Source organism: Gloeophyllum trabeum (genome assembly GCF_000344685.1).
Source record: "Gloeophyllum trabeum ATCC 11539 unplaced genomic scaffold GLOTRscaffold_00004, whole genome shotgun sequence".
Classification (NCBI taxonomy): domain Eukaryota; kingdom Fungi; phylum Basidiomycota; class Agaricomycetes; order Gloeophyllales; family Gloeophyllaceae; genus Gloeophyllum; species Gloeophyllum trabeum.
The window spans coordinates 2,049,112-2,074,469 of NW_006920413.1; the positions used below are offsets into that span (position 1 = coordinate 2,049,112).

At 55.4% G+C, this 25,358-nt stretch overlaps 10 protein-coding genes across 10 annotated transcripts; 4 read left to right on the plus strand and 6 right to left on the minus strand.

Moving 5' to 3' along the window:
- Window positions 1-245: 245 nt before the first annotated feature.
- Window positions 246-2,288, minus strand: GLOTRDRAFT_104965 (uncharacterized protein; the record flags this gene model as incomplete). Its single annotated transcript, XM_007866547.1, has 17 exons — window positions 246-334; window positions 394-484; window positions 551-598; window positions 653-700; window positions 754-823; window positions 883-947; window positions 1,004-1,084; window positions 1,136-1,151; window positions 1,213-1,267; window positions 1,325-1,369; window positions 1,428-1,515; window positions 1,594-1,618; window positions 1,674-1,723; window positions 1,773-1,819; window positions 1,885-1,901; window positions 1,962-2,016; window positions 2,075-2,288. The coding sequence occupies 17 exons, from the start codon at window positions 2,286-2,288 to the stop codon at window positions 246-248; spliced, it is 1,104 nt and encodes a 367-aa protein (XP_007864738.1).
- Window positions 2,289-2,784: 496 nt separating this feature from the next.
- On the minus strand, window positions 2,785-4,862 carry GLOTRDRAFT_110574 (endo-polygalacturonase PG1). Its single transcript, XM_007866349.1, has 16 exons — window positions 4,604-4,862; window positions 4,494-4,548; window positions 4,427-4,443; window positions 4,330-4,376; window positions 4,223-4,272; window positions 4,146-4,170; window positions 3,991-4,078; window positions 3,893-3,937; window positions 3,783-3,841; window positions 3,714-3,725; window positions 3,571-3,651; window positions 3,446-3,510; window positions 3,327-3,396; window positions 3,225-3,272; window positions 3,116-3,163; window positions 2,785-3,063 (listed from the first exon to the last, which is right to left on the minus strand). The coding sequence occupies exons 1-16, from the start codon at window positions 4,812-4,814 to the stop codon at window positions 2,884-2,886; spliced, it is 1,101 nt and encodes a 366-aa protein (XP_007864540.1). The 5' UTR covers window positions 4,815-4,862; the 3' UTR covers window positions 2,785-2,883.
- A 313-nt stretch (window positions 4,863-5,175) lies between these two features.
- GLOTRDRAFT_58806 (uncharacterized protein) lies at window positions 5,176-9,305 on the minus strand. Its single transcript, XM_007866350.1, has 13 exons — window positions 8,955-9,305; window positions 8,472-8,894; window positions 7,438-8,408; window positions 7,197-7,382; window positions 6,880-7,143; window positions 6,755-6,824; window positions 6,426-6,702; window positions 6,250-6,364; window positions 6,063-6,193; window positions 5,763-6,010; window positions 5,656-5,708; window positions 5,530-5,597; window positions 5,176-5,477 (listed from the first exon to the last, which is right to left on the minus strand). The coding sequence occupies exons 1-13, from the start codon at window positions 9,297-9,299 to the stop codon at window positions 5,323-5,325; spliced, it is 3,306 nt and encodes a 1,101-aa protein (XP_007864541.1). The 5' UTR covers window positions 9,300-9,305; the 3' UTR covers window positions 5,176-5,322.
- Window positions 9,306-10,255: 950 nt separating this feature from the next.
- GLOTRDRAFT_120618 (DUF747-domain-containing protein) lies at window positions 10,256-13,414 on the plus strand (the record flags this gene model as incomplete). Its single annotated transcript, XM_007866351.1, has 10 exons — window positions 10,256-10,587; window positions 10,719-11,325; window positions 11,370-11,838; window positions 11,892-12,059; window positions 12,113-12,214; window positions 12,263-12,366; window positions 12,425-12,580; window positions 12,652-12,854; window positions 12,907-13,048; window positions 13,133-13,414. The coding sequence occupies 10 exons, from the start codon at window positions 10,256-10,258 to the stop codon at window positions 13,304-13,306; spliced, it is 2,457 nt and encodes an 818-aa protein (XP_007864542.1). The 3' UTR covers window positions 13,307-13,414.
- Window positions 13,415-13,725: 311 nt separating this feature from the next.
- GLOTRDRAFT_92473 (uncharacterized protein) lies at window positions 13,726-15,578 on the minus strand (the record flags this gene model as incomplete). Its single annotated transcript, XM_007866352.1, has 3 exons — window positions 13,726-15,272; window positions 15,324-15,451; window positions 15,508-15,578. The coding sequence occupies 3 exons, from the start codon at window positions 15,576-15,578 to the stop codon at window positions 13,726-13,728; spliced, it is 1,746 nt and encodes a 581-aa protein (XP_007864543.1).
- Window positions 15,579-17,136: 1,558 nt separating this feature from the next.
- Window positions 17,137-17,830, plus strand: GLOTRDRAFT_104968 (pali-domain-containing protein; the record flags this gene model as incomplete). The annotated part of the gene is made up of 3 exons (XM_007866353.1): window positions 17,137-17,202; window positions 17,256-17,401; window positions 17,461-17,830. 3 exons carry the CDS (start codon window positions 17,137-17,139, stop codon window positions 17,828-17,830), a joined length of 582 nt encoding a protein of 193 aa, XP_007864544.1.
- Window positions 17,831-18,282: 452 nt separating this feature from the next.
- On the minus strand, window positions 18,283-20,046 carry GLOTRDRAFT_38343 (uncharacterized protein; the record flags this gene model as incomplete). The annotated part of the gene is made up of 7 exons (XM_007865749.1): window positions 18,283-18,326; window positions 18,389-18,456; window positions 18,512-19,023; window positions 19,134-19,246; window positions 19,275-19,414; window positions 19,474-19,569; window positions 19,691-20,046. The coding sequence occupies 7 exons, from the start codon at window positions 20,044-20,046 to the stop codon at window positions 18,283-18,285; spliced, it is 1,329 nt and encodes a 442-aa protein (XP_007863940.1).
- A 509-nt stretch (window positions 20,047-20,555) lies between these two features.
- Window positions 20,556-21,006, plus strand: GLOTRDRAFT_127803 (uncharacterized protein; the record flags this gene model as incomplete). Its single annotated transcript, XM_007866354.1, has 5 exons — window positions 20,556-20,565; window positions 20,619-20,693; window positions 20,749-20,786; window positions 20,841-20,919; window positions 20,978-21,006. 5 exons carry the CDS (start codon window positions 20,556-20,558, stop codon window positions 21,004-21,006), a joined length of 231 nt encoding a protein of 76 aa, XP_007864545.1.
- A 330-nt stretch (window positions 21,007-21,336) lies between these two features.
- On the minus strand, window positions 21,337-22,984 carry GLOTRDRAFT_74245 (uncharacterized protein; the record flags this gene model as incomplete). Its single annotated transcript, XM_007866355.1, has 6 exons — window positions 22,254-22,984; window positions 22,158-22,196; window positions 22,048-22,100; window positions 21,813-21,988; window positions 21,730-21,748; window positions 21,337-21,675 (listed from the first exon to the last, which is right to left on the minus strand). The coding sequence occupies exons 1-6, from the start codon at window positions 22,759-22,761 to the stop codon at window positions 21,337-21,339; spliced, it is 1,134 nt and encodes a 377-aa protein (XP_007864546.1). The 5' UTR covers window positions 22,762-22,984.
- A 1,190-nt stretch (window positions 22,985-24,174) lies between these two features.
- On the plus strand, window positions 24,175-25,182 carry GLOTRDRAFT_104971 (uncharacterized protein; the record flags this gene model as incomplete). The annotated part of the gene is made up of 4 exons (XM_007866356.1): window positions 24,175-24,432; window positions 24,514-24,591; window positions 24,636-25,062; window positions 25,118-25,182. The coding sequence occupies 4 exons, from the start codon at window positions 24,175-24,177 to the stop codon at window positions 25,180-25,182; spliced, it is 828 nt and encodes a 275-aa protein (XP_007864547.1).
- Window positions 25,183-25,358: the final 176 nt, after the last annotated feature.

Genomic DNA, 25,358 nt, shown 5'->3' on the forward strand with positions numbered 1-25,358 from the left:
TCCAACTTATGTTCGATAGGGGCTCGGTGTGGTCACATACATACATATGTAACATTTATTATTAGACATGCATCAAATGCGGATTTCCCTTATGCTCCTACACCGATCGTATGTCAGAGTGTCCAGTGTATTTGGGGCCTTCATTCAAGCAGGAGAACAGGGCAAGCTCTCTTCCCGAGCAATTCGTGCCCCACACGTCTCGGTGAATGACCAGTGCATGAGGTACCTCGACGCCTGCTTCATGATCACTGGCTAAAGTTCTTGATACCGCTAAACCCATTTATGGGACCGGCTTTTCCACCAGACACTTTCAAGGCGGACCAATCCCAGGTGCCTTCCGTCGAAAGTCAGTAATGGTACTCAGCATAAAAAGTAAATGTGCCCATTGCGTACCTGTGCAGCCTCCTGAAGCACAGTTGACCGCCACCCGATCTGCGTCGCTGGCAACGCTGATGGAGTTGGTAGCCCCTACAAAATTGATGTCCTGCAGGATAGAAGGCGTTGTGCTTGAGTACTTCAAAGGAGACAAGCTCGGTAGAATGCCACGTACCGAAATTTCGACACCACCTCCAGGAGTTCCCAAGGTGTCTGGGTAGCTCTGCATGGGATATTATCCATCAGCAGCCCCAAGTACATTGCATGCTGGGCGCACCTGATCAATTATGACACCGAACCTCCTGCACCCGGTTCCGGTGTTGCCCTGTGAATGCGTAAGCTCGCACATCCAGATCCCCAACACGAACATTAACTGACTGAGTAGGTAACATTGGTCACCTTGCTGTTGGTAGCATCGTTGACCGTCTTAATGCGTAATGCCTGGTCGCTGCCGTGCCCAGATCCCTCGTCAGTCATATACCAGCGTAGGAACAAAGAGCAACGTGCTTGTTAATGATGGTATTGCCGGTGACTGTTATGCCGGACACTGTCGCGTCAGACTTGACAGAACCCTGCGGTAAGAAGATCGAATGAGGCCATGATAGATTTGGGTGAGGAAAGCGCATACGATGGAGATCCCATGTCCGCCAGAGCAGGTGTTGTCTTTGAAGACAATGTTGGTCCCTTTGTTGATCGCAATGCAGTCGTCCTGACGGTTCCTAAGTACCCTAAACATGATGACTAGGAAGAGAATGCTTACCTGGTTCTTGACGGTGCTGAAGGATGGAGTAGACGTATCAGTGTATACTTCAGTACGTGACGAGATTAACGACTCGCCAATTCTCGATGGTGAGGTCGTTGGTGCTCACGTCGAAGCCGTCAGTATTGTGACCTAGGGTACGCAGTCGGATTGAGTCACTTCCATGCGTCAGAGGGGAAGCCACCTTACCAGCTGCTTTGCTACCGCTCTGGGAATTGGGCTTATCTCCCTGGGCTATAATACAGGGCGGTCATGAGTCGATGCGAGCTAGACATGGGACGCGTTCACACACAGTCGTCGATGTTGACCTTGGATATGGTCAACGGGGCGGGGTTAGATACAGAGAACACATGCGCGGGAGAGTTGACGACGTTCAGGTTCTACAGGATGTGACAATAAGATAAGGAGACGTAAGTCAATATCAAGCGACGGCCAGTCATTGGATTGAGAATACACACGGTGAAGGTACCCGACATTTTGATCCTGTGATAACTCTGTGGTCAGTGGACGAACTGCAGCAATTAATATATCATTTTACTTGAGCATCGGGCGCGGTTTTGTCACACCGCCATTGCCACCTTGACCGTCCTGGATGCGGATCAGTAGGCGATATCTCGACTGATGCATCCTGCTTTACCCAGTAGAATGGTCCTCCACCATCGAACTTGTGGCCATTGCCATTGACTATGAATAAGATATTCAAGCTCCGTAGTCAAATCTTGAGGGCAACGGAGTATTGTGTCACTCACACGTTACACCTTTACCACTGCACGGATGAAAGTAATGAGACTACGGGAGCATCCAGGATCGTGGGAATACAACTAACCTGATGGTGAACAGGGGTCCTGCCCAGCTCTTGTTACCAAAGAGCACGTCTCCTTCTGTGTTGGTGTCCCAAAATCAGCACGGAACGGAAGAGGCATATCAGTCGGTACGTACTAAGGTTGACGGTAGCGCCGTCAACCAAGGACAGGGTGAACCCTTGCCCACCGGGCACGGTGAAGCCATTGATATTGACCGTGGAGCACTTTTGCGCGCTGGAGACATCATCCAAGGAGGATATCGTGCCGGTGCAGTCAGCGCTGCGCGGGACCCTCGCAGCTGCAGCAGCCCCCGCTAAGAAAATCGAAGACAGCACGGTGAAGGACAACATGGCTGAGGACCTGCTCAACCAGGCCCTTTACGCAGACATTTTATATGCTGCACGGAGACAAACCGGAAAATGTTATGCTTGCAGAAGCCCGGTAACCTCTGCGTCGGCCCAGGTGGCAACGCGTTCTGGCCAGTCCGACGACCGCAGGACAAAGGCCATGCCATATGTTGCAAGTCACTGGATGATTCACGCTACCCTAGGAATCATTCGAATGGTATTCTCTATCAGACCAGCCTCGGTCTCGTATGCTTGTAATGGGAGGGGAGAAGCTCGGAGCTATTATTAGCGGACCGCCCAAGGCCCGGTGTCTGGTATGTTACCGCATATGGTATTTGTTTTCATTGTGGCTTCGAGCTCGTTCCTGCACGGCTCCCGAGTGTTGAGACCCCCCTGGCCGAGGTTCTGCAGGTTACGGTTTCAATTGATCTTAGTGACCTTACGGTTCGCGCCGAAATGCCTTCTACATTCGGCCCCGAGATTATCCACTGCCATTGACAGTACTCGACTTCGGCTTTGATGTAGTGAAGGATTCTTTCAGTGTGCGCCCGAGTCATTACATGGGTACATGCATTGCGCTAGTATTATCCTTGATTATTTACTGACTGAAACCTTCAATTCCAGTAAAGTTGTTGATAGGTCCAGCTTTACCACCGCTGACTGTCAAGCTCGACCAATCCCAAGTACCTAGACAACCTCCCACCGCGCAATTGACGGCAACGCGGTCAGCCCCACTGGCCACGGAGATGATAGACTCGGCCTCGATGAAATTGATATTCTGCGCGATGCATGTGAATGTCTGGCTCAGGTCCAAGCAGAGAGAAACTTACGGAGATCTTCACCCCAGCACCAGGAACGCCGAGGGTGCTGGGGTAACTCTATCAGACGCAGATCAGCCCGGGCCGCCCACATCTGTCGTTCAAAGGACAGGACACCCACCTGATCAATGAGTATGCCAAACTTCGTCAAGTTTGTGGCGGTATTGCCCTGTGAGGGATGAGTAACTGAGGTGGAGCAAGCACCATCTGGGAAGAGACGCACACTGTAGGTGATATTGGACACGCTGCTATTCGTCGCCACCGCGTCTGTCTTGATGCGGATCGCCTGCTGTCTTTGATTGCACTGGTCAGACGGGCTCACTGGCTACAATGCCGACTTACTCGTTCGCAATGTGGTTGTTGGAGATTACTACGCCGGATACGGTGCGGTTCGAGGTGATTGAACCCTGTATGATGAAGAATTGCTTTCATATGCTTCGAATCCCCCGCGGGCGAATATAGCTTACAATAGATATCCCATGGCCACCCGTGCAGACGTTGTTGGTGAAAACGATGTTGGAGCCTTCGTTGATGGCAATGCAATCATCCTACGTTTGTTCAAAGCGACGTCAGAGAAGAAGCCAACGACGTATCTGTAGCATTACCATACCTGATTGTGAACCGTACTATGGTTGCGGTCAGCCTCTATGTGCACCAATGAGTTAAGGAAGTAGAAAACCGACCTGTTTTCAATCGTAAGGTCAGTAGTGCTGACGTCGAATCCGTCTGTATTATGCCCTGCATACACAAATCAGTTTACAACACGCAGATTGTCAGATATAGAATTACCTGCCGCCAGACCGTTGCTTTGAGCATTGGGATAATCTCCTTGAGCTAGAACAACGTCAGGGACTAGTGATTATTGTACGGATGAAAATAATACGTACAGTCGTCAACGGTAACAGAAGAAATGACCAGAGGACCCGGGTTGGAAACTGAGAAAGTCTGGGCAGGCGAGTTGACAACGTAGAGGTCCTGTGTGTAAGTACAAGACGTATGAGACAAAAGCTCGGCGGTGCAAATCGCGGGGCGAGCATCTCACAGAGAACCTGCCGGACATTTTGATCCTGATCATCGGGGCTAAGTATTGTTTATTCACGAGGCAATTGTGAGACGTACTTCAGCATGGGACGCGGCTTGGTTATGCCCCCATTCGAACCCAGACCATCCTGTAAATATGAGGGTGGTCAGAGCCTTGATATTACCCTTGACCTCATTACACTAACCCAATAGAAGGGTCCTCCTCCGTCGAACCTGTGGCCGTTACCGTTGACTATGACCAGAAGTTGAGTGCAAATCGTTATATCCAGCAAAACCCCTCACAAGTAATATCATTTCCGCTGTCCGTACGTCAATCATATGTAACACTGACGTTGATGTGTGATATTACCTGATAGTAAACAAGGGCCCCGTCCAGCTCATATTGCCAAATAAAACATCTCCCTCTACCTCGCGCAGTTAAACCGCGGGCATCCCCCGAAGAGTGAGAACGTCACTCACGCAAGTTCACAGTCGCGCCGTCTATGAGAGACAGGGTGAAACCTTCACCGGCCGGAACAGTGAATCCTTCGATGTTCACGGTCGAGCACTCCTGGGCAGCAGCAACGTCGTCCAACGACGCTATGGTGCCGACGCAGTCACTGCTGCGAGGCACGTTCGCCGCAAGTGCATAACCCAGGAGGACCGACAAGATCAGCACTAGTATCGACATGGTCACGGCGGAAGACTACGAGCTTCAACTGTGTAAATGAGCCCGCATTCTCCACGAATTTGAGCTCGTCTTTATACACTTCTCCAGGTTATTTTTATAGTGCACGACCGGTCACCAATGCTTCAATACTCAGCGTAGCTGTCCACGAGCGCCACGGCGGTCCGTTATTGTGTGAATTGCTCGCAAGATCACAGAGACTGCCCGACGCGCCGACGTCAGCAACATAAGGACCTGGGAATGGACTGTGCTATGGCATAGCGGAAGCATAACGTCCGTTGCATGAACGCTCGGGAACGATCAGTGCGAAGCTGTAGAGCGGGCCGCCAAGGGCCGGAGCATAGAAATGCCAGAAAAGGCAAATGTCGAGGAACAGACTGCATGAAACCCTATTGCGTTTATCTAGGCTACACGGTATATTCTAAAATGAAACACGACTCTACAACAATAGCCTCTACACCCTAACACATTTTCCATCGTTTATACCCCCCGCTTCTATCCCTGTATAATTCTACAACGCATCCGGGGATATGTCTCCCAAAGTCGTCAGGTCGATTGCGCTTTTTGCACTGTAAGCGCTATACAGTGACTTGGTCTCATCGTCTGCATAAGCTGACTGCGGATCGATGTGTTCGTCAAAGTAGTGATGCGCAAGACTCCGTGGCGCTGTAGTCTCACGGTCAGCTGTAAAATCTAGGCAAAGATGATATGATCGTACTTTTGGGTGTCTTGGGCAAGCGACAGTTCGCACCACTTTGCAAGATGTGGTAAGCAACCAAACCAGACCTACGAAGCACGATCAACTAAACTCCTATGCATCACTTCCGGATCACTAGCGACTCACCATCCAGTCTGATGAGATGCTCCAAGACCACGGCCGTCATCTGCATGGAAGAACTGCCGCGAGCACCATGAGATAGGCAACAGGCTTAATCATTTCAGGTCACATACCTCATAGAACCAGACGTAGTCGCGGAAGTGAGGGTCCCGGTCAAGCTTGGGGTTGCCGCCGTTCGTCGCTCGCCGGCCTTCCATATCTCTCCCGAAGATGTGGATGATGCGATGCTGGATCTCTTCAGCAACGCCGACCAGGTTCATGTAGTCACCACTACCGGTCGGGCATTCCACCTGTAGCTCGTCGCCGTAGTATTGGTAGAACCTCTGGAGACTCTCGATCAGGAGGAAGTTGACAGCCAGCCCTGTAGTCCGCATTAGTGTCGCAACCAGCGAGTTGTCACCGCATTCACTCACAAATAGGTCCCCTCCAGTTCGAGTTACCTCCGAACATGCCCGACTTCGAGTCACCCGGCCAGTAGTTGACCTCGTACCGCTGTCCGTGGACATCCATTCCCCAAGGATGCTCTTTGTGCAACTTGGATAAGCTGAGCAGAAGGACTAAGACAAACACCCCCACGACCAAGAAGGTAGGCCCACTCACGATCGGATACCGTATTCACTCAAGAACTCGTCCTCATCCAACATCTTCTCCAAAATCTTGACCAAGCGTTCCTTGCTGCACAGCGCCAGCAACCTTCGCTCGCCTCTGCCCTTCACTAAACCATCGCCTCCCGTCAGCATCCCTCCAAATATCCCAAAATAACTTGAACTACAGACCTCTAATGTTGGCCATGTTCCGCTCAGCCTCCGGCCTGTTCTCAATGAACCACTCCATCCTCTTCTTGAAGCCCGGGAACCGGTTGATCTGCGACGGCTCCAACACGAGCGTCGCATACAGCGGGATCAACCCGACCAAGCTGCGCACAGGGAGCTGCATGGAGTTGTTCTCATCGAACTGGATAGCGTCGTAATAGAGGCCGTCTTGCTCATTCCACAGGCTCAGCTGGTTATCGCCAGAGCGGAACGTCATGGCGTCTGCGATGAAGATGAAATGCTGACGACAACTATGTGAGCACGGCCGGATAGTCACAGAATGATGGTCTTACCTCGAAGAACTTGGAAGCAATATCTTCATAAACTGGGTTATGCTTGGCCAACTCGAGCGCCATGTTCAACCTTTACCCGGATCCTCGTTAGACACCAGCTTCACGGTTACGCATGATGCACTTACATGTTCAAGCAATAGAAAGCCATCCAAGCAGTCCCATCCGCCTGGCGCAGGGTACCGCCGGTAGGAAGTGGCTCTGACCGATTGAACACCCCGATATTGTCCAGCCCGAGGAAACCACCCTCAAAGACACCGTTCCCGCCCCAGTCCTTGCGGTTCACCCACCACGTAAAGTTGATGAGGAGCTTCTGGAACACTCGCTCCAGGAACTGCAGATCCTCTTTCCCATACAGCTTGCGCTCGATCTTGAAGACGCGGAATGTCGCCCTGATGGAGCAAGCATGAGAACGAAAACTACTCACAAACCAAGCTGTGCTCACCAGGCGTGCACAGGTGGGTTGACGTCGGAGAAGTTCCACTCATAGGCAGGCATCTGCCCATCGGGCTTCATGTACCACTCCCGAGTGAGCAGATCAAGCTGAGACTTTGCAAACGCAGGGTCGACGACAGCCAAAGGAATACAATGAAACGCAGTATCCCAAGCCGCAAAGAACGGGTACTCCCATCTGTATAGGCCATCAGCATCTCGCATCACCCAGAGATTCGGCAACCAACACTCACTTATCCGGCATTGACAAAATATCCGCGATATACAAATGCCTCCACTCCCTATTCCTCACATACTTCCTCTCCGGCGGGGGCGGCGGCTGCGCAGGATCGCCCTCAATCCACTCCTTCTGTATGAACTGATAAAACTGCTTCGTCCACAGCATCCCCGAAAACGCCTGCCTCATAATCTGGCGCAGATCATCGCTGATCGGACCCAACACCAGCGCATTATAAAACTCGTTCGTCTCCTCGCGGCGCTCCTCGATCGTATCGTCAAACAGGCCCTCGTCCTCGATGCTCGGGTCCTTCGCGGGCGTCTGCGGCGTCAGCTTCAGCCGCACGACCGCGCACCCGCCCTTGCCGGGCACGTTCTCGAAGACGTAGTGCGCGCCGGACTTGGTGCCCTTCTTCTCGGGGTTGACGAACGACGGGTCGCTCGGGAACGGCGTGCGCGGGCCCTGCTCTTCCTCCTCGACGTCGTCGACCCCGTTGGCGCCCGAGCTCCCGGACGGCGTCCGGGTGTGGATCTTCGTGTTGAAGTACCCGCCCTCCGGCGTCAGCTGCGGTCGGTGGCTGGGGATGATGTGGTCGTGGAAGGCGTCCTTGGCATATTTGTCCTCGTTCACGCCTCCGTACAGCCTAAAGTAGTTCGTGTTGTTCTCGGTGAACAGCAGTTCGGGGTCCACTGAATCCTGCTCTTCAGCCTCGGCTTCCCCGTCCGCTGCAGGGGTACCACTGGGTCCCACGGGCGGGGGCGAGGAGAGGCAGTATAGATAGCGCTTCCCTAGCGTAGGGTGGACCGCTACAATGACGTTCTCGTCCTTGGCTCGGAGCATTGGCTTCGGGGGTGGGTTGGTATGCCATGACCAGGTATTCGGGAAGAAGAGTTGGGGTATAATATGGAGGGTGGCGGGATCGGGACCGCGGTTGTACGCGGTAATACGGATGTAGACGCCATCAGGGTCGTCCTCATCCTTCGCATACTAGATGTATGCACAGTCAGCATACATTTTCTGTGCGATATGTGGATGTATGCTACAACGCACCTCCACAAACACGTCCCAATAGCGGTCCTCGTCGAACGCGTCAGTGTCGAGGATCTCAAACTCACTGACCTCCCTGTCCCTGCTCACGTTCTCCCTCACGAGCTCCTCGTACGGGTACTCCTTCTGGGGATACTTGTACAGGAACTTCATGTACGAATGCGTGGGGGAGGAATCGAGGTAGTAGTACAGCTCCTTTACGTCCTCACCGTGGTTGCCCTGGTGGCCGGTGACACCAAAGAGACGCTCCTTTAGGATGCGGTCCTTGCCGTTCCACAGGGCGAGGGAGAAGCAGAGGCGCTGGTGGTTGTCCGAGATACCAGCGATACCGTCCTCTCCCCATCTGTACGCCCGCGACCGAGCGTGCTCGTGCGGAAAGTGACTCCACGCATCACCATTGTGCGAGTAATCCTCGCGCACAGTAGCCTATCACCCAAAACATTATGAGCTTCTCCAAGGAAACCCTGAGAACCCATCGACACGCACCCACTGCCTATCGCTCAAATACGGGCCCCACCGCTTCCAATGCCGCTCCTTCTTCCCGTCCTGCTGCAGCCTGTACCTCTCCACGCCGGGATACTCGGCGCCGAGCTTCTCCGCGAGCCGCGTCCTGTACGGCTTCTCCTCGCGGTCGACCTGCTCGCCGCTCTTGGGCGAGCCGTCGGGGGCGGCCTTGGGGAGCTTGGGCGGGGGGTCCGCGTGGGCCATGGGCCTGGGGATCTCGATGGTGAGCGAGGGCTCGGAGCCGCTGCGCGTCGGCGGGGGCGGCGAGGCGTCGGTGTCCCCGTTGGCGTCGGTGGGGGCCTTCGCCCTGAAGAGCTTGGCTTGCATGCGCTGTGCCTTTGACATCGTCGACGGCGGGGAAAGGGAAAGAAAAGGGGGGAAGAGGATACCCCGCACAGAAGCTCGCGCGCGACGCGTCGAGAAATTATAGCCCACACGAATGACGTCGCGCGCACGTGCTGGGGGGTTTTGTCCCGATCGTCCAGATCTCCGCCAGATCTCCCAACAGGTTGCGCAATTGTCTGTTGTAGACTCGTTGCACTGAACTCAATATCTACGGAGACATGATAGATATACACTACACGTATAAGCAGGACCTAGCCTTTGTCCAGAACGTCTGAAACGTGTATCGATGAGAAAGATATGAAAGAAGAGTGACGAGGAGGGTAACGTCAAGTCTAGAGATACGAACCCACTAGTCAAGAAATAGTGAGCGAAAGAAGTCCCCTGACAATGTAGTTCGAAAGAACTCTAGAGCGTTGGCGCGTTCCGGTCCATGAGTTAAATACGGATTACGGAAGGAAATTTCAAGGCCAACTGGCTAGCAAGTATCTATGAATGGAGTCCGACGTGACCGCCAGATTATAAAGTCAAGCAGTCAGCAGTATCTTGCGGTCTCCAGTGCGACACGCGACGATACAGGATGAGAGCTCGGGCAAACGATGAGAGTACGAACTACGAAAAAGTGCGAACCACATCGCATCGCGGGACAGGAGCTCACGAACACCGACCAGAGGCAAGGCACAGTTGCTTGGAGGCATCGAGACCAGGAACCCAGAGGCTATGAACAATTCAATCCCAGACGGACCTTGCCAATCGCGGGAGGGAGGTGCATCGCTACCGTGGCATCAGATCAGACAGCGCTGATGTGAACCGGAGAGCACAGGATAAAAAGGGTGGTTGCGCCAGGCTGGAGGATATAAGAACGCTTTGTGCATCTAAAGGTGAGCTGACCCTTTGGGAAACGCGCCGAGTGTCTGCTGAAAGTGATGCAATAGCAGATCATGCCTGAATCATCTTGGCTGGAAGCAAGCGATGCTCAAGCGACGCATTACCCCTACACAGAAGCGCGCTCAGACAGCGGGTCGCAGGCGTTGCTAGCGGCACTGCTCGCGTCGAGCCAACTCGACGAGGTTTCGAACGCGGAGGACTTTGAGGCAGTCAACAGGCATATCCGGGGCAGAGGTCACACGCACGAGACAGGAAAGATACAAAGCGGGCTGGCGTTCTGGCTGTATCCGACAGGGTTGTACGGGCCATACCACGTGGATGAAGAGAGCGGAGAGGTGAAGAAGCACGGGGAGCTGATTACGATTGAGCTGGGCGTGGACGTCGGGTACGCGTGTCGGAGGGCGAGGGCGGCGTTGAGGACGGAGGGGATTGGGCACACGCACATCTCTCTTGTAGACTGCATAGCAGACGTGTAGGGCTATGGGACCCAGGACACCCTTGATCACTCTACGACAGCGAGTGGAACCCTAACCACACGCGCGCTATGCTCCCTCCACGACGCCGCCTCGGACGCCGTTCGTCGACAAGCGCGCCAGCCAGAGCAAGCCAGTACAGAACAGTCTCCGCAGGCGACAACCCGAACGGCAAGCCCAGCGCGCGCAGGTTCGCGTCCAGCCCGGCCATCCGCCACCGCGCCAGCAGAGTTGCGCTGCGCGACCTCTTCGTGAATACGACAGACGGCGCCGACGCCGACGAACAAGTCTGGACCGACGAGCACAACGACTCGGACTGGGAGCCGTACTCGTCGCCGCCGACGTCGACGCCCCCCGCCCCCGCCCCCGCCGACGCCCACCCGCGTCTCACGTACTCTTCGCTCCCGCCCACGCCCCTCTCGCCCTCGCCCCCGCCGCCCCTCTCTGCTCCCCCTGACCGCACCAGCTTTCCGTCCGACGTCGTCGACCTCGTCTCTCCCGCAGACCGCACCGATGGCCAGCGCGAGGAGCCGTTCTCGCTCTGGGACTACCTCCGCGAAGAGCTCCTCGCCAACGACTTTGACGAGCACCAGGAAATGAAATGGGAGCGCGTCGTCAACTTCCTCTCCATCCCGCTCGCAATGGAAAAGGTGCGTCCCGCGCTCGCCCCTCCACCCCTCCTCACCCCCCGCAGATCATCGGCTTCGGCTTCCTCCTCTGCCTCGACTCCTTCCTCTACACCTTCACCATCCTCCCCATCCGCTTCGTCCTCGCCCTCGCCGCCCATGCCCGCTCCCTCCTCCCCGCCGCCCGCGCCCAGCTCGCCGCGTCCCAGAAGGCCGACATCCTCCGCGCCCTCCTCCTCGCCGCCTCCCTCCTCATCCTCGTGCCCCTCACCGACGCCTCCAAGATCTACCACTCCATCCGCGGGCAGGACACCATCAAGCTCTACGTCATCTTCAACGCGCTCGAGGTGCCCTCCGTCGTCCCAACAGTGCTTTATTTTACTGACTTTCAGACGCAGATCGCGGACCGCCTCCTCGCCTCCATAGGCCAGGACATCCTCGACTGCCTCTTCTCCCGCCCCACCCTCGCACCCTCCTCCCGCAAATCCAAGACCTTCCGCCCGCTCTCCTTCTTCCTCCTCGCGGTCCTCTACGTCGGTGCGTCCCTACCTTTAACCCCCTCCTCGCATCTCTCACCCTTGCCTCCGCAGTCCTCCACACCCTCACGCTCACCTACCAAACCATCTCCCTCAACGTCGCCGTCAACTCGTACGACTACTCCCTCCTCACGCTCCTCGTCTCCAACCAGTTCGTCGAGATCAAGGGCTCCGTGTTCAAAAAGTTCGAAAAGGACAACTTGTTCCAGATCACCTGTGCCGGTGCGTTCGTCGCTTACCCAGCATCCGTCATGTCGTTCACATTGACCACGCAGATATCGTCGAGCGCTTCACCCTCTCCCTCATGCTCATCATCGTCGCCTTCCGGAACCTCCTCGAGCTTTCAGGCTCTGCTGTCGACTGGTCCGGCGAGGAGGGTACGTCCCCTCTCCCCCTTCACCTCGCCTCACTATAACACACCCTAGGCATCCCGATGCCGAAATCCTTCCTCCTCCCGAAACGCGTCTCCCGCTGGCTGCCCTGGGGCTGGCGCTGGGTCCGCGGCTCCGTCATCGGCACCATCTCCTACGTGGGTCCCCCCCCTTTCCCCCTCCCCTCGCCCCACCTACTCACCCAGCCATGCATAGCCCGTCCTCACCGTGCTCGCGTCCGAGACGCTCGTCGACTGGCTCAAGCACGCGTTCATCACCAAGTTCAACCACATCCGCCCGTCCGTGTACGAGCGCTACACGGACGTGCTCTGCGGGGACCTCAAGGGCGGGTGGGTCCGGCCCGGGCGGAAGGTACCTCTCTTCTTCCCCTCCCCTCCCCTCCCCTCCCCTCCTGCGCAACGCTGACGAACACCGATCCGTAGCACTCGTACGTCGACCAGTCCCCGCTCGTCGCGCGCCGCCTCGGCTTCGCCGCGCTCCCGCTCGCGAACCTCGCCATCATCATCGGCTCGCAGTGCTTCTTCCTCCTGCAGTCGCAGCTGCAGAGCACCTCCGTTGCCGCGTGGCAGGGCGAGACGGCGCGCGTGGTCAAGTGGGCCGTGCTCGGGCTGCTGTTCTGGGTGTGGTGCGTGCAGGGTTTCTTCCGGGGTGCGGGCTTTGAGCTGATGGGGGGATAGTGCGGTGGTGGTGAAGATTATCATCGGGATCAACCTCCTGAGCTATGCGTCGAAGCGGCAGGCGGGCGCCGCGCGCCGCGAGGAGCAGGATAAGGTGAACGACTTTGGGCGCGATCCGATCGGTGAGGGCGCGGAGGAAAAGGTAGCGTGCTTCCCGGCCGCGAAGCGTATCGTGTACTGATCATGCTCGTTCTTTCCTACCTTGCATAAAACGGCGGCGGAGCAGAAGTATAACAGCGAGCTGAAGAAGTACCTCGACAACGCGCGCGACGACGCGTCGCCGACGGCCGAGATCGGCGAGCGCGAGCCCGACGCGGCGGGTGACGGTGGCGGGAAGGGGAAGAAGCGGCTGAAGCTGGAGGAGATCACGAGGTTCACGATGGTCAAGCGCATATGGTGATCGGGAAGCACAGACTGGTTCATGTTGTAGCGTATATGATGCAGATCGTTGTTCAATGGACATACCGCACGCTGCTTTGAATGAATGACTCGGGTTGGGCCGGTATTAAACGGACGTATCTAAGGTACATGAATGTGCGCATAAGGAGAGACCTGACAGACGATATGATACAGGATTGGTGAGGGAATGGAAAAGGTAGCGATACAAGCAAAGAGCGGCGTCGTTAGGCTTAAGGATACAGCAAAGGAGCGTGGGGGTCGTTGATATGGGATACAGCGACGGGACAAGGAGAGAACAAGGAACGCAATATACCTGAAAAATAAAGTAACGCGGCCATATATAGACAATAAGGTTACCCGGAGAATAGATACCTCATCCTGGTAAAGAGCGTGTTGCGATTGCAGACGTGGTGGAGAGATTTAATAGCGGTAGGCGCGGCCGTCGGGCGTGATGACCTTATCGCCCGCTCTGGCGTAGCGGCCCTCGGTCCTCTGGGTTTGCAAAGGGTGGGCCCTGTTGCAAGTGTGTCCGGCAGCAGGGGCCTGAGCATACCCCAGAGTCGGGGGTTGATAATACGTGTGCCCAGAGCCATTCTGGCCCTGCTGAGCCTTCGCCTTCGCCCGTTCTTTCTCGGCCCTGCGGGCTGCCCTCAAAGCCTCGAGCTTCTGCGCCTCCTTCAGGGCATAGTCGTGCGCGTGCGCCCTCGCAGCCTCCGAGTCAGCGTGCGACATGGCTTTGGCACTGTGCTTCCGAACCCACTCAGCGGTCTTGTCGTGCATGGCCACTTCGTCGTCCGAGTCGCCTTGGTCCGCGAGGAAAGGGGGCTCGATGGGGAGAGGCCTGGGGGTGGGAACAGGGCTCGCGGACCGTACGGGGGCCGCATGCTCGCGCCGCTTCCGCTCGGGAGTGGGTCTAGCGGCTGCGTGGGCCGAGGCGTGCTGCAGGGGGAACGGGACGAAAGTCGTCGTCGGAGGCGGCACAAAGCTCGTTGTCGGAGGGGGAACATTGTCCCGATCACGACGTCCCCGCCAGGGCGTGTGCACGGCCGGAGCAGCTTTCGGGGCCTCCAAGTTGGACAGACCGAGCGACGACTGCTTGACGGGAACCGGGGAAGCAAATGGAACCGGGATTGGAAGCGGAGGCGGGGATAATAATTCCTCGCCGGGTACAATGACCTCAGGATAGTGGGAGACCGGGCGCGTCGTTTGGGCAGCGATGACCTGCGGCTGGTGCACATGTGCAGAATCGCCCACGAAGCGAGTGTATGAAGGCCTTCTGCTCTGCACAGTCTCCTTGCCAAAGGAGGTCGGGGATCTATTCTCGTCTGCAGCGTTGCTAGCCCCGTCATAGGACCAGAGGCCTTGGAAGCTGTGCGAGATCACGTCGACATTCCCGTGTGCGTCACTGTTGGCAAACTGCCTGGTCTCCGAGGGGGTCCGCTTATGATTGCTCATGCGCGACCGCTCAAGCCCGCGGGTCGCACTGGGCTCGCGCGTCCGGTAAGACCGGCGCTCGCCGTCCTGAGTCGGGACGACGTAGGGCCTGTTGCGGGAACGCGCATCATGCCCCGGGGCAGCGGAAGGGGGCCTGCTGGTCCCGTTCCTGTCCTCGGACGCGCGGCACCGGTGATGACTCCTGCCCCGGGCCCCGGCCGTGGAGGCCATTGGCGGCGACATATACTCCTCGTTTGAAAACGCTCGGCGGTGAGCACTGATGTCGTCGGGCGCGCTGGTCGGGATTTCGGGGAACCTCCGGAGAGCTGAAGAAATCGAATAGTCCTTGCTGCGGGTATCCAGTCCCAGCGCAGCGGCCCGTGACTGGGGGGTCCCTTTGCCAGAGGCAGATCGGCCCGGGGTCGAGATCGTACGCGATCGGCGGGGCGCTCTCGCAAAGTCATGGTCCCGGTAGGGAGGCGGGTCGTCGGGAGACAGGAACGGATTGACGGCATGCGCGCGCTGTTCCTCTTCTAGACGGTTTGTTAGGGCAGCCTCGACGAATAATAACTATTCTTCCTTACGCATGTTCAGAGACCGAAGGGCGTAGAGCGTCGTGTCGGGCCCTCTCCCACCAACTCGGGGCAGATTCTTGACATAGTCCAAGGAATGTATAGTACGGTAGGCGGAATCGTCTACCTTGGGCTGTCCCCTGGAATGAAGCACGTCAGATCTCGGCCGATAAAGGTGGGGAAAGTATATACGTACTTGAAGGCACCAGAGATCTTGTTCCCAAGGTCGTTGGAAACCTTTCGGATTCTGGTCTTGATACCTTTCATGATTTAAACACCCCAGAAGGCAGAACGGGAATAAGGCGAGGTCGTAAAGTTTACCGGGAGTCGTGTAGATTAGGTTGGCTCACGCTCGCGAGTCGGGGAGATCGCGGGTCAACCGCGAGGGGGATTCGTGAGCGCAGATGAAATGCGAGACAGGTAAAGAGTGCTTCGAGGGCGTCCCCAGGACGCCTCTTTTATTGTTGAAGATCGAGCTTTCGCCACACCGCGCTTGGTTTTAGCGGTTGGACCTTGGTCATTTAAATCAGAAACCGCCACTGACTACAGAACGTACCGACTGTAAGCGAGGGCGTATATGGACATAGCTGTGGCCAGCCGAGCTTTGCGCTGTTTCCCATAAAAGGTGTAGCAGTGTCGCAGATGGCGACAATTACCTGTCTGGGACGTAAGAGTGAGACTTATCGTTATCGATGGGCCTGGTTTGTAAGTCCAGGTTGGTCCCTATAAATTTGAGGGGCTCTTGTGACCTGCCCATATGCGCCAATGCGAGCGACCCTAATACCGAAGAGAGCGCACCTCGAACTGATTAAAGAGCAAAGAATCGTAGATTGGGCAGGGCAAATGGTTTTGACCGACAAGGTAATGGCCAGAAGGGTTATAGGAAGGCGTGGAAGCTTTGATGTAGGGTGCGGACTGGCGCCCTAGTTCAGGCAAGACAGCTTAAATAGTCAGTGTGTCCTGATATCAATCGTCGCTCCCCTTTGCCCTGGCCACTGAGAAACTGACCAGGCCCTGACCTGGGGAGATCCACGAATGCGAAGGAACTGTGGCTGGCGATGGCAATGTGGTTTCATTTTCCCTCTGGTGCCCCATTTCTTGCTATTTTGTCCTGCTCCCAACCTGTAAGTAACCCTGCGCAGGGAGCGCACAGGGTGCCCATGTCTACAAAAAGTACGGGCGTAGTGGTGCGCTCGATGCTCGTTGAAGACATGGGCACCCATATGCGCCCATAATTACCACGTCCGGATATGGCAGCAGATCAGGAACCAGAAAGTTGCGTATCTGATCACTTCATTGGTCCACAATTATGCTCTTCTCGTTCGCAGTGGCTCTAGCATTTTCAGGAAAGCATCAACTTTCGAGTTTCGTGGCAGCAGAGAACGTCGCATTACGTTCCTCATTCCAAGCTTATTCCTGCTGTCCTCCTCGCTCAGCCAGCACCAGCTGAGCTGCCCGGCCATGACAAGACTAAGCTTGCCTCACAGGTACACAAAGTGGTGTGCTGGCCAGGCCTGCGTGGTGTTTGCGGAGCGGATAAGGACAGGGCAGACAGAGGAGGAGGTCCGGTTCCCGCGTGGTGCAGTGGGTTGCCATAAGCGGAGTGTGACGCCATTGCCGAGCGATCCACAGGTTAGCCACCGTCCAACGTCACAGCCATGCATTCCAGCAATTATAAGCCTGCTCCGCCCCGCTCTGCAATATCCGCAGTTTGTCCCCGTCGTCCATCGCAACCCGCCCTCGACTCGCTGATTTAGGTATGTTCATTCACTCGTCGCCGCCGCCCACGACGACTAACGCGACCTGATAGTGCACGAAAGTAATCATGGCTGCAGGCGCTGCTCTCCCCGGCTTGTTCTTCTGCTTCGCCGCCATGGTGTTGCTGATCTTCGTGAGTTTGTAGCGAAGCCATCGTTGCTTTCGGAGCTAACACCGTTTCCCCAGGTCTCTGTATCAGCACCAACATGGAATGCGGTTAGATTCCTGTCCGTATATGCGCCGGGACACACAACCCGCTTCGGTTGCTTCGGCTACACGGGAACGGACCATCATATCGGTTACTACTTTGACCAAGCAATCATCGGGGCTACGTGCGTGTCTGAGAATTCATTCCTTTGGGGCCACCCGCTCATTGCGTATCCCTTTGCAGCGTTCCCAGCCGATTGAATGATCACATCCTGCACAACCTCACCGAGACCCTCATCCTACACCCCATCGCCGCTGGCCTCGCAGGCATCGCCTTCCTTTTCGGTCTCTGCGGCGCCGGCTACCACCGCGCAGGCACCGTCTTCATGTCCCTCATCGCCGCCCTCGCCATGCTCACCACCCTCGTCGCGTGGGTCCTCGACATGGTCCTCTTCGGCATCGCGCGCGACCGCTTCCGCGACGCGGGGGTCAACGCGCAGTTCGGCAACGCGCTCTGGCTCACCCTGGGCGCGCTCGTCTCCTTGTTCATCGGCTTCGTCCTTGCCGCGTGTGGTGTCTTTGGCCACTACAGGAGACGCAGGACTGCGTACTAAATGAACTTGCCAGACATGGCTGCTTCTTGAAGAATGAATGTAACCATATGTATCTCTGCACCCCCCTTGTATGATCACCGTTTCCTTGCTTAACCTTGTAGCTTATATACATTTACTCCCTACCCTCCACCCCTTTTTGGCCTTCAAAAGATGTACCACGTAATACCCGAGTTTACGAACTTTTCACGACTTTCGCAGAAGAGCCTGTCTACGTTATTCATGTAGAAGTATAATCCGGACCGATTGTAATGCGTTTTTACGATGACACACGACTGCAGAATTTGCTGTGTATATCGTTTCCAACGAGGCCGGGACACTCAGAGACCAAGAAGTATTATTATGTGCGCACGGTGTTCAATATTTTTGAATCAATCCTAGCAAACGTTTCGGCGAGTCTGAAGCGGTGATATGGTGCACCTAGCTCCCGCAGAACGAGAACAATAGTACGACACTCAAGCTGATGTTCCTTCGGCCAGAGACCACATGTAATACACACCTGTAAGGAGCTGAGTTCAGCACGGCCTCTGCCAGAAGAATATTTCACATTAGACGGCTCACCCAAACTTCGATACGGCCTCCAGCTCTTCGTCAACTCCTCCATTTCCTGCGGAGTCAACATCGCGCCTCTAACATGGCGCTAATCAGCCCAACATCCCACCCATGCCACAACAGTCTACTCACTTTATCTTCTTCTTCCCGTCCAGGCGGCTCTTCAATACCGCAACTGTCAAGCCCTCCGGCAGCGGCTCAACTCTCCTCACCTCCTCGGGCACGCGCGCGTTCAGCGTCCGATTGATGGACGGCGTGAACGGGGGCGGCAGCGGCCCGAGGTCGTCGTCGTCATCCGATTCGGTTGCCTTCGCCTTGCCTCTACCCCTGTTCTTCTTGGGCGTCTCGGGGAGCGCTGGCACGGGCGGGAAGGCCGTGGGCGCGGAGGGCGTCAGGGCATCGCTGGGCCCGCCGGTCTCCTCCTCCTCTTTCTCGTCTGGCGCTTTGGGGAGCTTTTGCGGGGAGATGTCGATCGTGTAGGAGGGGTTGTGGAGGGAGAGGAACCAGCGGATGAGGCCGCGTTGGACGCCGAGGTCGCCTGGAATACGGTTAGCGAGGCCGCCACTAGCTTGACTGCACGGGCGGTTGCTTACCGACGGGGAGGATGTCGGGACGCCGCAGCGAGAATATCGCGAACATGTCAACTGCAGCCCCGCGTCAGAACAAGCGGTGTCTATGTGTGATGGTCTGACCTGTCCACTGAAGATGACAATTAGCTGCTGTAGCATACGTCGGACATGCCATAGACACTTACCCGCCCTATACCTCTGACCGCAGTGAGCAGTTCGTACAGTTCCTCATCACCCGCTTCCAATAGCTTTTGAGTGGATAAACGCCCATCTGCGAACCTAGAGGCTAGATCTTGAACTGTAGGAATATACGGCTGAATCAATACATGCAATTTCTACTGTAAGGCAGTACATATACGCGCCATACTCAGCTTTCCGCTGGCTCAGGCCTGCCGTACGCAGCGTGGCCACGTCTGACTGTGCAACTTGCTGAGCAGTCGGGAAGAAGCTGTCAGCGTCATTCATCCTGCAGAACGAGAGTCATATGTGTTTCGACCCAGAATGCGGGTGTGCGAGGATCCTCACTTTGCATGATCCGGTTTTTCGGGGAGGGAAGGGTCGAAGAGCCTCCTGAAACGATGTGTTATCGACCTAGCTGCTAGCCAAGATATCTGCTGGCCTCTGTACAGCAGCCATCGCGTTCAGTTCAGTGCGACGTAAACTTCCTCTTATAATCTAGATCTTACAGTATCGATTGTGCCAGAGTTCTGTGCGTTGCGATTAACACGACATCTCACGGGACCGCAGAGTAACTGTTTTGTAATACCGGAATGGGTCTACTCGTTCGAGGTGCTCGAACGGCTTGCACTTCAGCCTTTCGAAAATGTCTTCAAAGCGCGGATCCACGCTAATGAGATGTTTCTTCGCATCCTCGAACGAGAACGTCAGAACTGCCGGGACAAAAGCCTGGGGAGCTCCGTTCTCGCTTGTTGGAACCACAGGGTTGCTGGGAGCGGGAACGGCTGGTGCTTCCGTCTTTGCGGTATTCCGTGCTTTCTTCTGCCTTGCTGTCGTGGTATCTGCTGCTGCCTTGCGTTTCGTGGCACGCGGCTTGGGGTCCAATGATTGGACTGGCTCCGACACGTCCTCTTTAGGCATCACAGCCGCGGCTCGAGTGGAAGAACGAGTAACACGCATGATGGACACAATGTCTCTACTTGCTGAACGATGTAGGACAGCGAGGAGACGCGGGGAAACAAGAAACATACCATGGGTCGTCCACGCCACGGACGCGACGCCTTTAGTGGTGATGACTCACGAGACCGCCCGCCTCCGCCCGCTGATTAATGACGGGCGTCTCTGCTGCTTTCCACCCGACGCCGAGACCGATTGACTTCACACTACAGCAGAATTCTCTGGTGTAGAGAACAACAGGAAATGATTAGGAATAAATGAACATTGGCAACGCGCCCGAGCCTCCGCGGATTGTGGCACCGAGAGCCGAAGTCGGTACCTGCGCGGTCACTGCCACCTTCGCCCATCCGTCCACTCCGGGCGATGCCGTCATCGTGTGGCGTCTGGCTATCTCTGCCACAGCTGCCCACTAAGCCGCAGCAACCATTCTTCGTCTCTACACCCACCATCTCCGCAGATTCTACTCGAGAAATATGACCGGAAGTGCGTCTTCATACACTTGTGGAGCTTCATTGGTCTGACAGATGCAACGGCAGAGTATATTGTTGTATTCAAGCAGGATGCCACCCAAGAGGACATCGACAAGTGCACCAACGAACTCACCGCTGCTGGTACGTCATCCACGTGTTATCACATCGTATACTTCCTTCTGAGGCGTCTGCGAAGGCGGAGAAGTCAAGGATCGCTACGATACTATCATGAAGGTCGGTGGTGATGCGATCAAGTAGTAGCCACAGCCTAATAACATCACATCGCAGGGTTTTTCGGCCACCATCCCGGCAACGTTCTTGTTGCAGTTGCAGAACCTTCAGAACAACGGACCCATCGACTACATCGGTGAGCGTAATCGGTCCACATCCAATGAAGATGTCGCTTACGATCTGCTGCGCTTTAGAACCCGACAGCACTGTGACCACACAATAGACAATTATGTACTCGCAGCATGTAGGATAACCAGCAACCTGGTATAGGAGCGGAAGGAACGTGGATCTATCAACATGTACATGTATTATCTATTAGCCACTGCTACGACAAATGCGATGATTGATGATACAAGACAAACTGGTATACCGTGAACAACACGAAGGGTATGCTGCCATATGACGTCGTGAATAGTCGTGAATGGGATTTAAAAACGAAATACAACGAGTGGCGTCTGTGCAATGTATGGTCATCGCGAACAGATAATAATAATGATATGTGTGCCAAAACCGTGCAGTCCAAGAGAAACATACTGGATATGATACCTAGAGCCTATGCTGTGAGGCTCATGATCTGCACCGCGGGCTCCTCAGCCAGCTTCTCCGGCGGTGTGACAATAGGCGCCGTGGCATCACCGGTCTTCTTCGACAGTGTAGGGGGTATAACCTTGAACGAAGGCAGAGGCGGAGGGAGCGTCGGCATCTCCGTCGGTTCCTCGCTCTTCGACGGCGGGGTCCCTGTCCCTGGCTCTGGGGCAGCCGAGCCGTCGCCTTTCGCAGGGGTACTGGGAACCTCAGGCTTCAGCATCGAGCCTGACTTCCGTTCGGGTGTCTCTTCAGCTACAGGCGCCTCATCCGCAGGTGGGGACTCGAAGTCCCAAGGTCGAGGGACCTATTAAGGGATTAGTTTCATCCCTCGCAGACGCCAAAAAAAGACGGCTCATACCATGGCAGCTGGCATAATCCTTGGATTTGAAACGCGCATACAGTCAGTCAAACACAGCAAAATGTTATAATCGTCCAACATACCAGGTAGCGGCGCAGACAACGCCCTGCCCATGATCCTGCTTCTGTATCGAGTTCCACTCGAAGTCGATGTACGACGAGATGTATCGGACGAAAGGCAGAATCTCTGCAACGCCATTGTTGACCAGCGCCAGGGCGGAGAGGAAGTTGAGCACGGAGTGCGATATAGAGGGTACGTTCTGCTTCATGGTATTCCGTTAGACCATAGTGATCGAAGAGTCAACGGTATAAGACGAACGCTGAGGTAGTGCATAGACGGTTCCGGCAGGACTACTTCGAGGCCCCACCAGTCTGGATAGAGTGCAGGTTAGATGGCATAACATACGCGGCACATATACCCCGACTTACATGTGATAACAGACATCCTATCAGTAGGAGGATAGACACCTGCAGGAGCAAACATTCGACGGGCACGAAATTAGTCGTATTTCTGACGTTACTTACCGGTGTGATCTGGCATGATAGCCTTCCCCGTCGCGAAGCCCAAGTTCATGAGCTGAGGCGTGATCTGGGTGATACCATTGATCATAGCCTCCGCGCTCGGAAGGGCACCGGACAGAATGCCCTCTGTAGGACTACCGATCGGCGACGCCAGCCCCATATCAACACCTCCTCTGGTGAGGAGATCCACTACCTGCAGGTCCTTGAACGTCGAGGTGACCGTCTCAAAGTTAGCATTCGTCACACTCGGCACGTCCGGCTCCGGCGTGAGGTCCTTCGCAAGGCGAGAGAAATGGCGCTCCTGCGCTTCAGTGTCGGTATACGGCAAGCAAACCGCGTGAATAGGCCCATGATTCTTAGTGCGTATATCTGGCTTCGCAGGGCCATTGGCCAGAGGTCCCTCCGTCAACGGGAGCTGGCGCAGCTGGGCAATAACCCTGTTAGCCGACTTTGGTTCCAAGAGCTGAGCTTTCACTTTCTTGATCTGCGGTTTGGAGACGGCTTTGACCATAGCTGAGCTGGGCGTAATCGAGGAGGGCCCTACAATCAGAGAGCGGACTACGAGCGCGGACTCTTTGGCGCGTCTGTCGGAGCTCGTTTGCTTGACAGTATGCTTAGTATATGCTTCTGCTGCCTTGTCCTTCTTGTGGCGCTCTTCAATTGCAGATAGCTGCTGCCTGTGGTCGACGCGGCCACCGAAAATCCCAAGAGCACGGAAGGAAAAACGGCGGTTGTCGGGGGGCGAAGGTTTCACTGATGGTTGGGCATCCTGAACAAGCTCAGGTGTAGGTACAGAGGAAGATACGGGAGATGGTGCTGCATCTGAAGCGGGCGGAACCAGAGCTTCCGACGCACTCGGCGCAAGAGAAGGCTGAGCGGGGGGTTCTGGAGAAGCAGGCTCTTGTACCGATTCTGAGACCGGCGGAGGTGGAGAAGGAGGTAGAGGGATGTCCCTCGCTGTGGCAGAGGCAACTAGAGCCACATTTCCAGCCTCAGCAGGAGCCGGTTCTGAAGCTGAACCTGCAGCTTGCAAAACGTCTTCGCTCGGTTTCGGTTCTTCCTTCGCGACGGGGCGATCCTGTTTCTTATCCCCCGTCGGTTCAGACGGAGCAGCCTTCGACGACGCAGTCGACCAGAAGTTCAGGACGCCCATTATGCGTAGAAAGAGAGGGTATAGACACGGTAATAGAGGTAACGGTCGCGTCCCGACCAGGAGCTTCTTATACGGCCGAGCTTGAACTTCTTCCGCCAATTATAGCCGTGGGAAACCTTCACTTGCGCGATCGGGACAGAACGTCGACGTCGCGGCAGTTCACCTCGGTCATCCTCTTCTGTTTCTCGTCCACGATCAGTTCGTTCCACAAGGTGAGCATGCTCTGCGCTAGTTAGTCCAGCTGTCAATAAAAAGAGTGGACAGAGCATCTCTAGCGCGCTAATCGAAAGCATTACATGACCTAGATTTGGACTCTTTACCCAATTAGGTACTCGTGGCGGATCCTTTGAACCGTCCGAGAACATACGGTTCGCGGGACGCAGGCGCATAAGTAGAAGTAGGACTTATCACGAAGATAAGGAACCGAAATTCTCGTTTCCTCCATGGATTGCTGCGGCAGGTGAACGAAACAGTTCGTAAATGGATGCATTCTGTGCGTATACATCTTCATGCCGGTTGGAGCTGACTCGAATGGCGAGTCAGGCGTTTGGAGCCTTGCTGGTTGCCGCAATCATGGTTGAGTGTTTCATTACTGTGCAGTAATGATTTGTTGAACTCGCTCTTCACTGCAGCTGCTCAGAGGAGCGAGGGGGCTACTGACCGCTTCCGAGTCGCGCTGTGGATCTACTGATATCTCTTCTTCTTACGTAGGTTATGGAGCAGTCTCTATGCTCTTTGCAAATTTTCTACATAGATGTGGGAGCGCTGCGGATGCTCACTTCCATATATTTCTTCCTCAATCTGGCTCTATTCATCCTCACGATCATCTGCGTTACGCGGTATACCCTTTACAAGAGGTCCTGGTCTCTCATGCTGCACGATTCTGTCCAGAATGCGTATCTCGGGTGCTTCCCCATGGGTGGGACAACGCTCATCAACGTATCTGTCACTCTCATGTATAACGAATACGGATTCGGAGGGAAGTCCTACTTATATACCATCTGGGCGCACTGGTGGCGGGACGTGGCGGTTCCTGTGGTTATGTTCGGGGGTCTCTTCCATATAATGTAGGTTGGTGACCGCAGCTGGCTGACGACTGCTCGCCCGCAGGGCTGCAGGATAGCGCGTCAAGACCACTTTCTGGACAAGATGACGGCCGTGTGGCTTCTTCCAGTCGTGACTGTGATCGTTGCCTCTTCTTCTGCGGAATCTTGGCCGAGCTCTTGTACTAGTTTCCTCCTTCCCATGATCTGATCACGACACTCTTCTCTATCGCTTTGGTCACAGTGGGGTTGATGCTAGCTTTCACGATCATGACGATACACCTTCTATGTGTTATTCCGCATGGCCTCCCTCTAGGCGGCACCATAATCTCTACCTTCATTCCTCTGGGTCCGACGGGTCAACGAGGTTGCTCCGTTCTACTCGTTGGTCAATCTCTCAAACACTTTTTGCCTCTCCATTCCGGCGCTTCTGAGGTTCTCAATTCGGGGTCAACTGGCGAAATCATCAGCGTGACCTGCGTATGCATTAGCTTCATATTATGGGCTATTGCTACTATGTGGCTTGTGTACGCGATGCTGGGTACGCTAGATTCTCCACGGAAAGCCAGGATTCCCTTCAAAGCTACGGCATGGGATCTTATATTCCCCAACGTGGGTAGGATGATACACGCTACTGCCCATCCATTATAGTTAAATGTTTTGTCCCGTAGTTGTCTACGCGAATTCAAATATGCAGCTATACAAAGCCCTTGACTTGCCGTTCTTTCGCGTGTAGGGCGCCGTGTATGCAGTGATTACAATGCTGCTCTGGACTGGGGCTACTGAATGAGCCTGAAGAAATTTGACGAGATGTTACGGGAGCACAGCCATCCAGACATATCAGGCAAGCCAGGCGACTCGGACTCAGGAACAAGCCATACTGTAAGTGAGAGCGACGCGGCTGTCATTGGA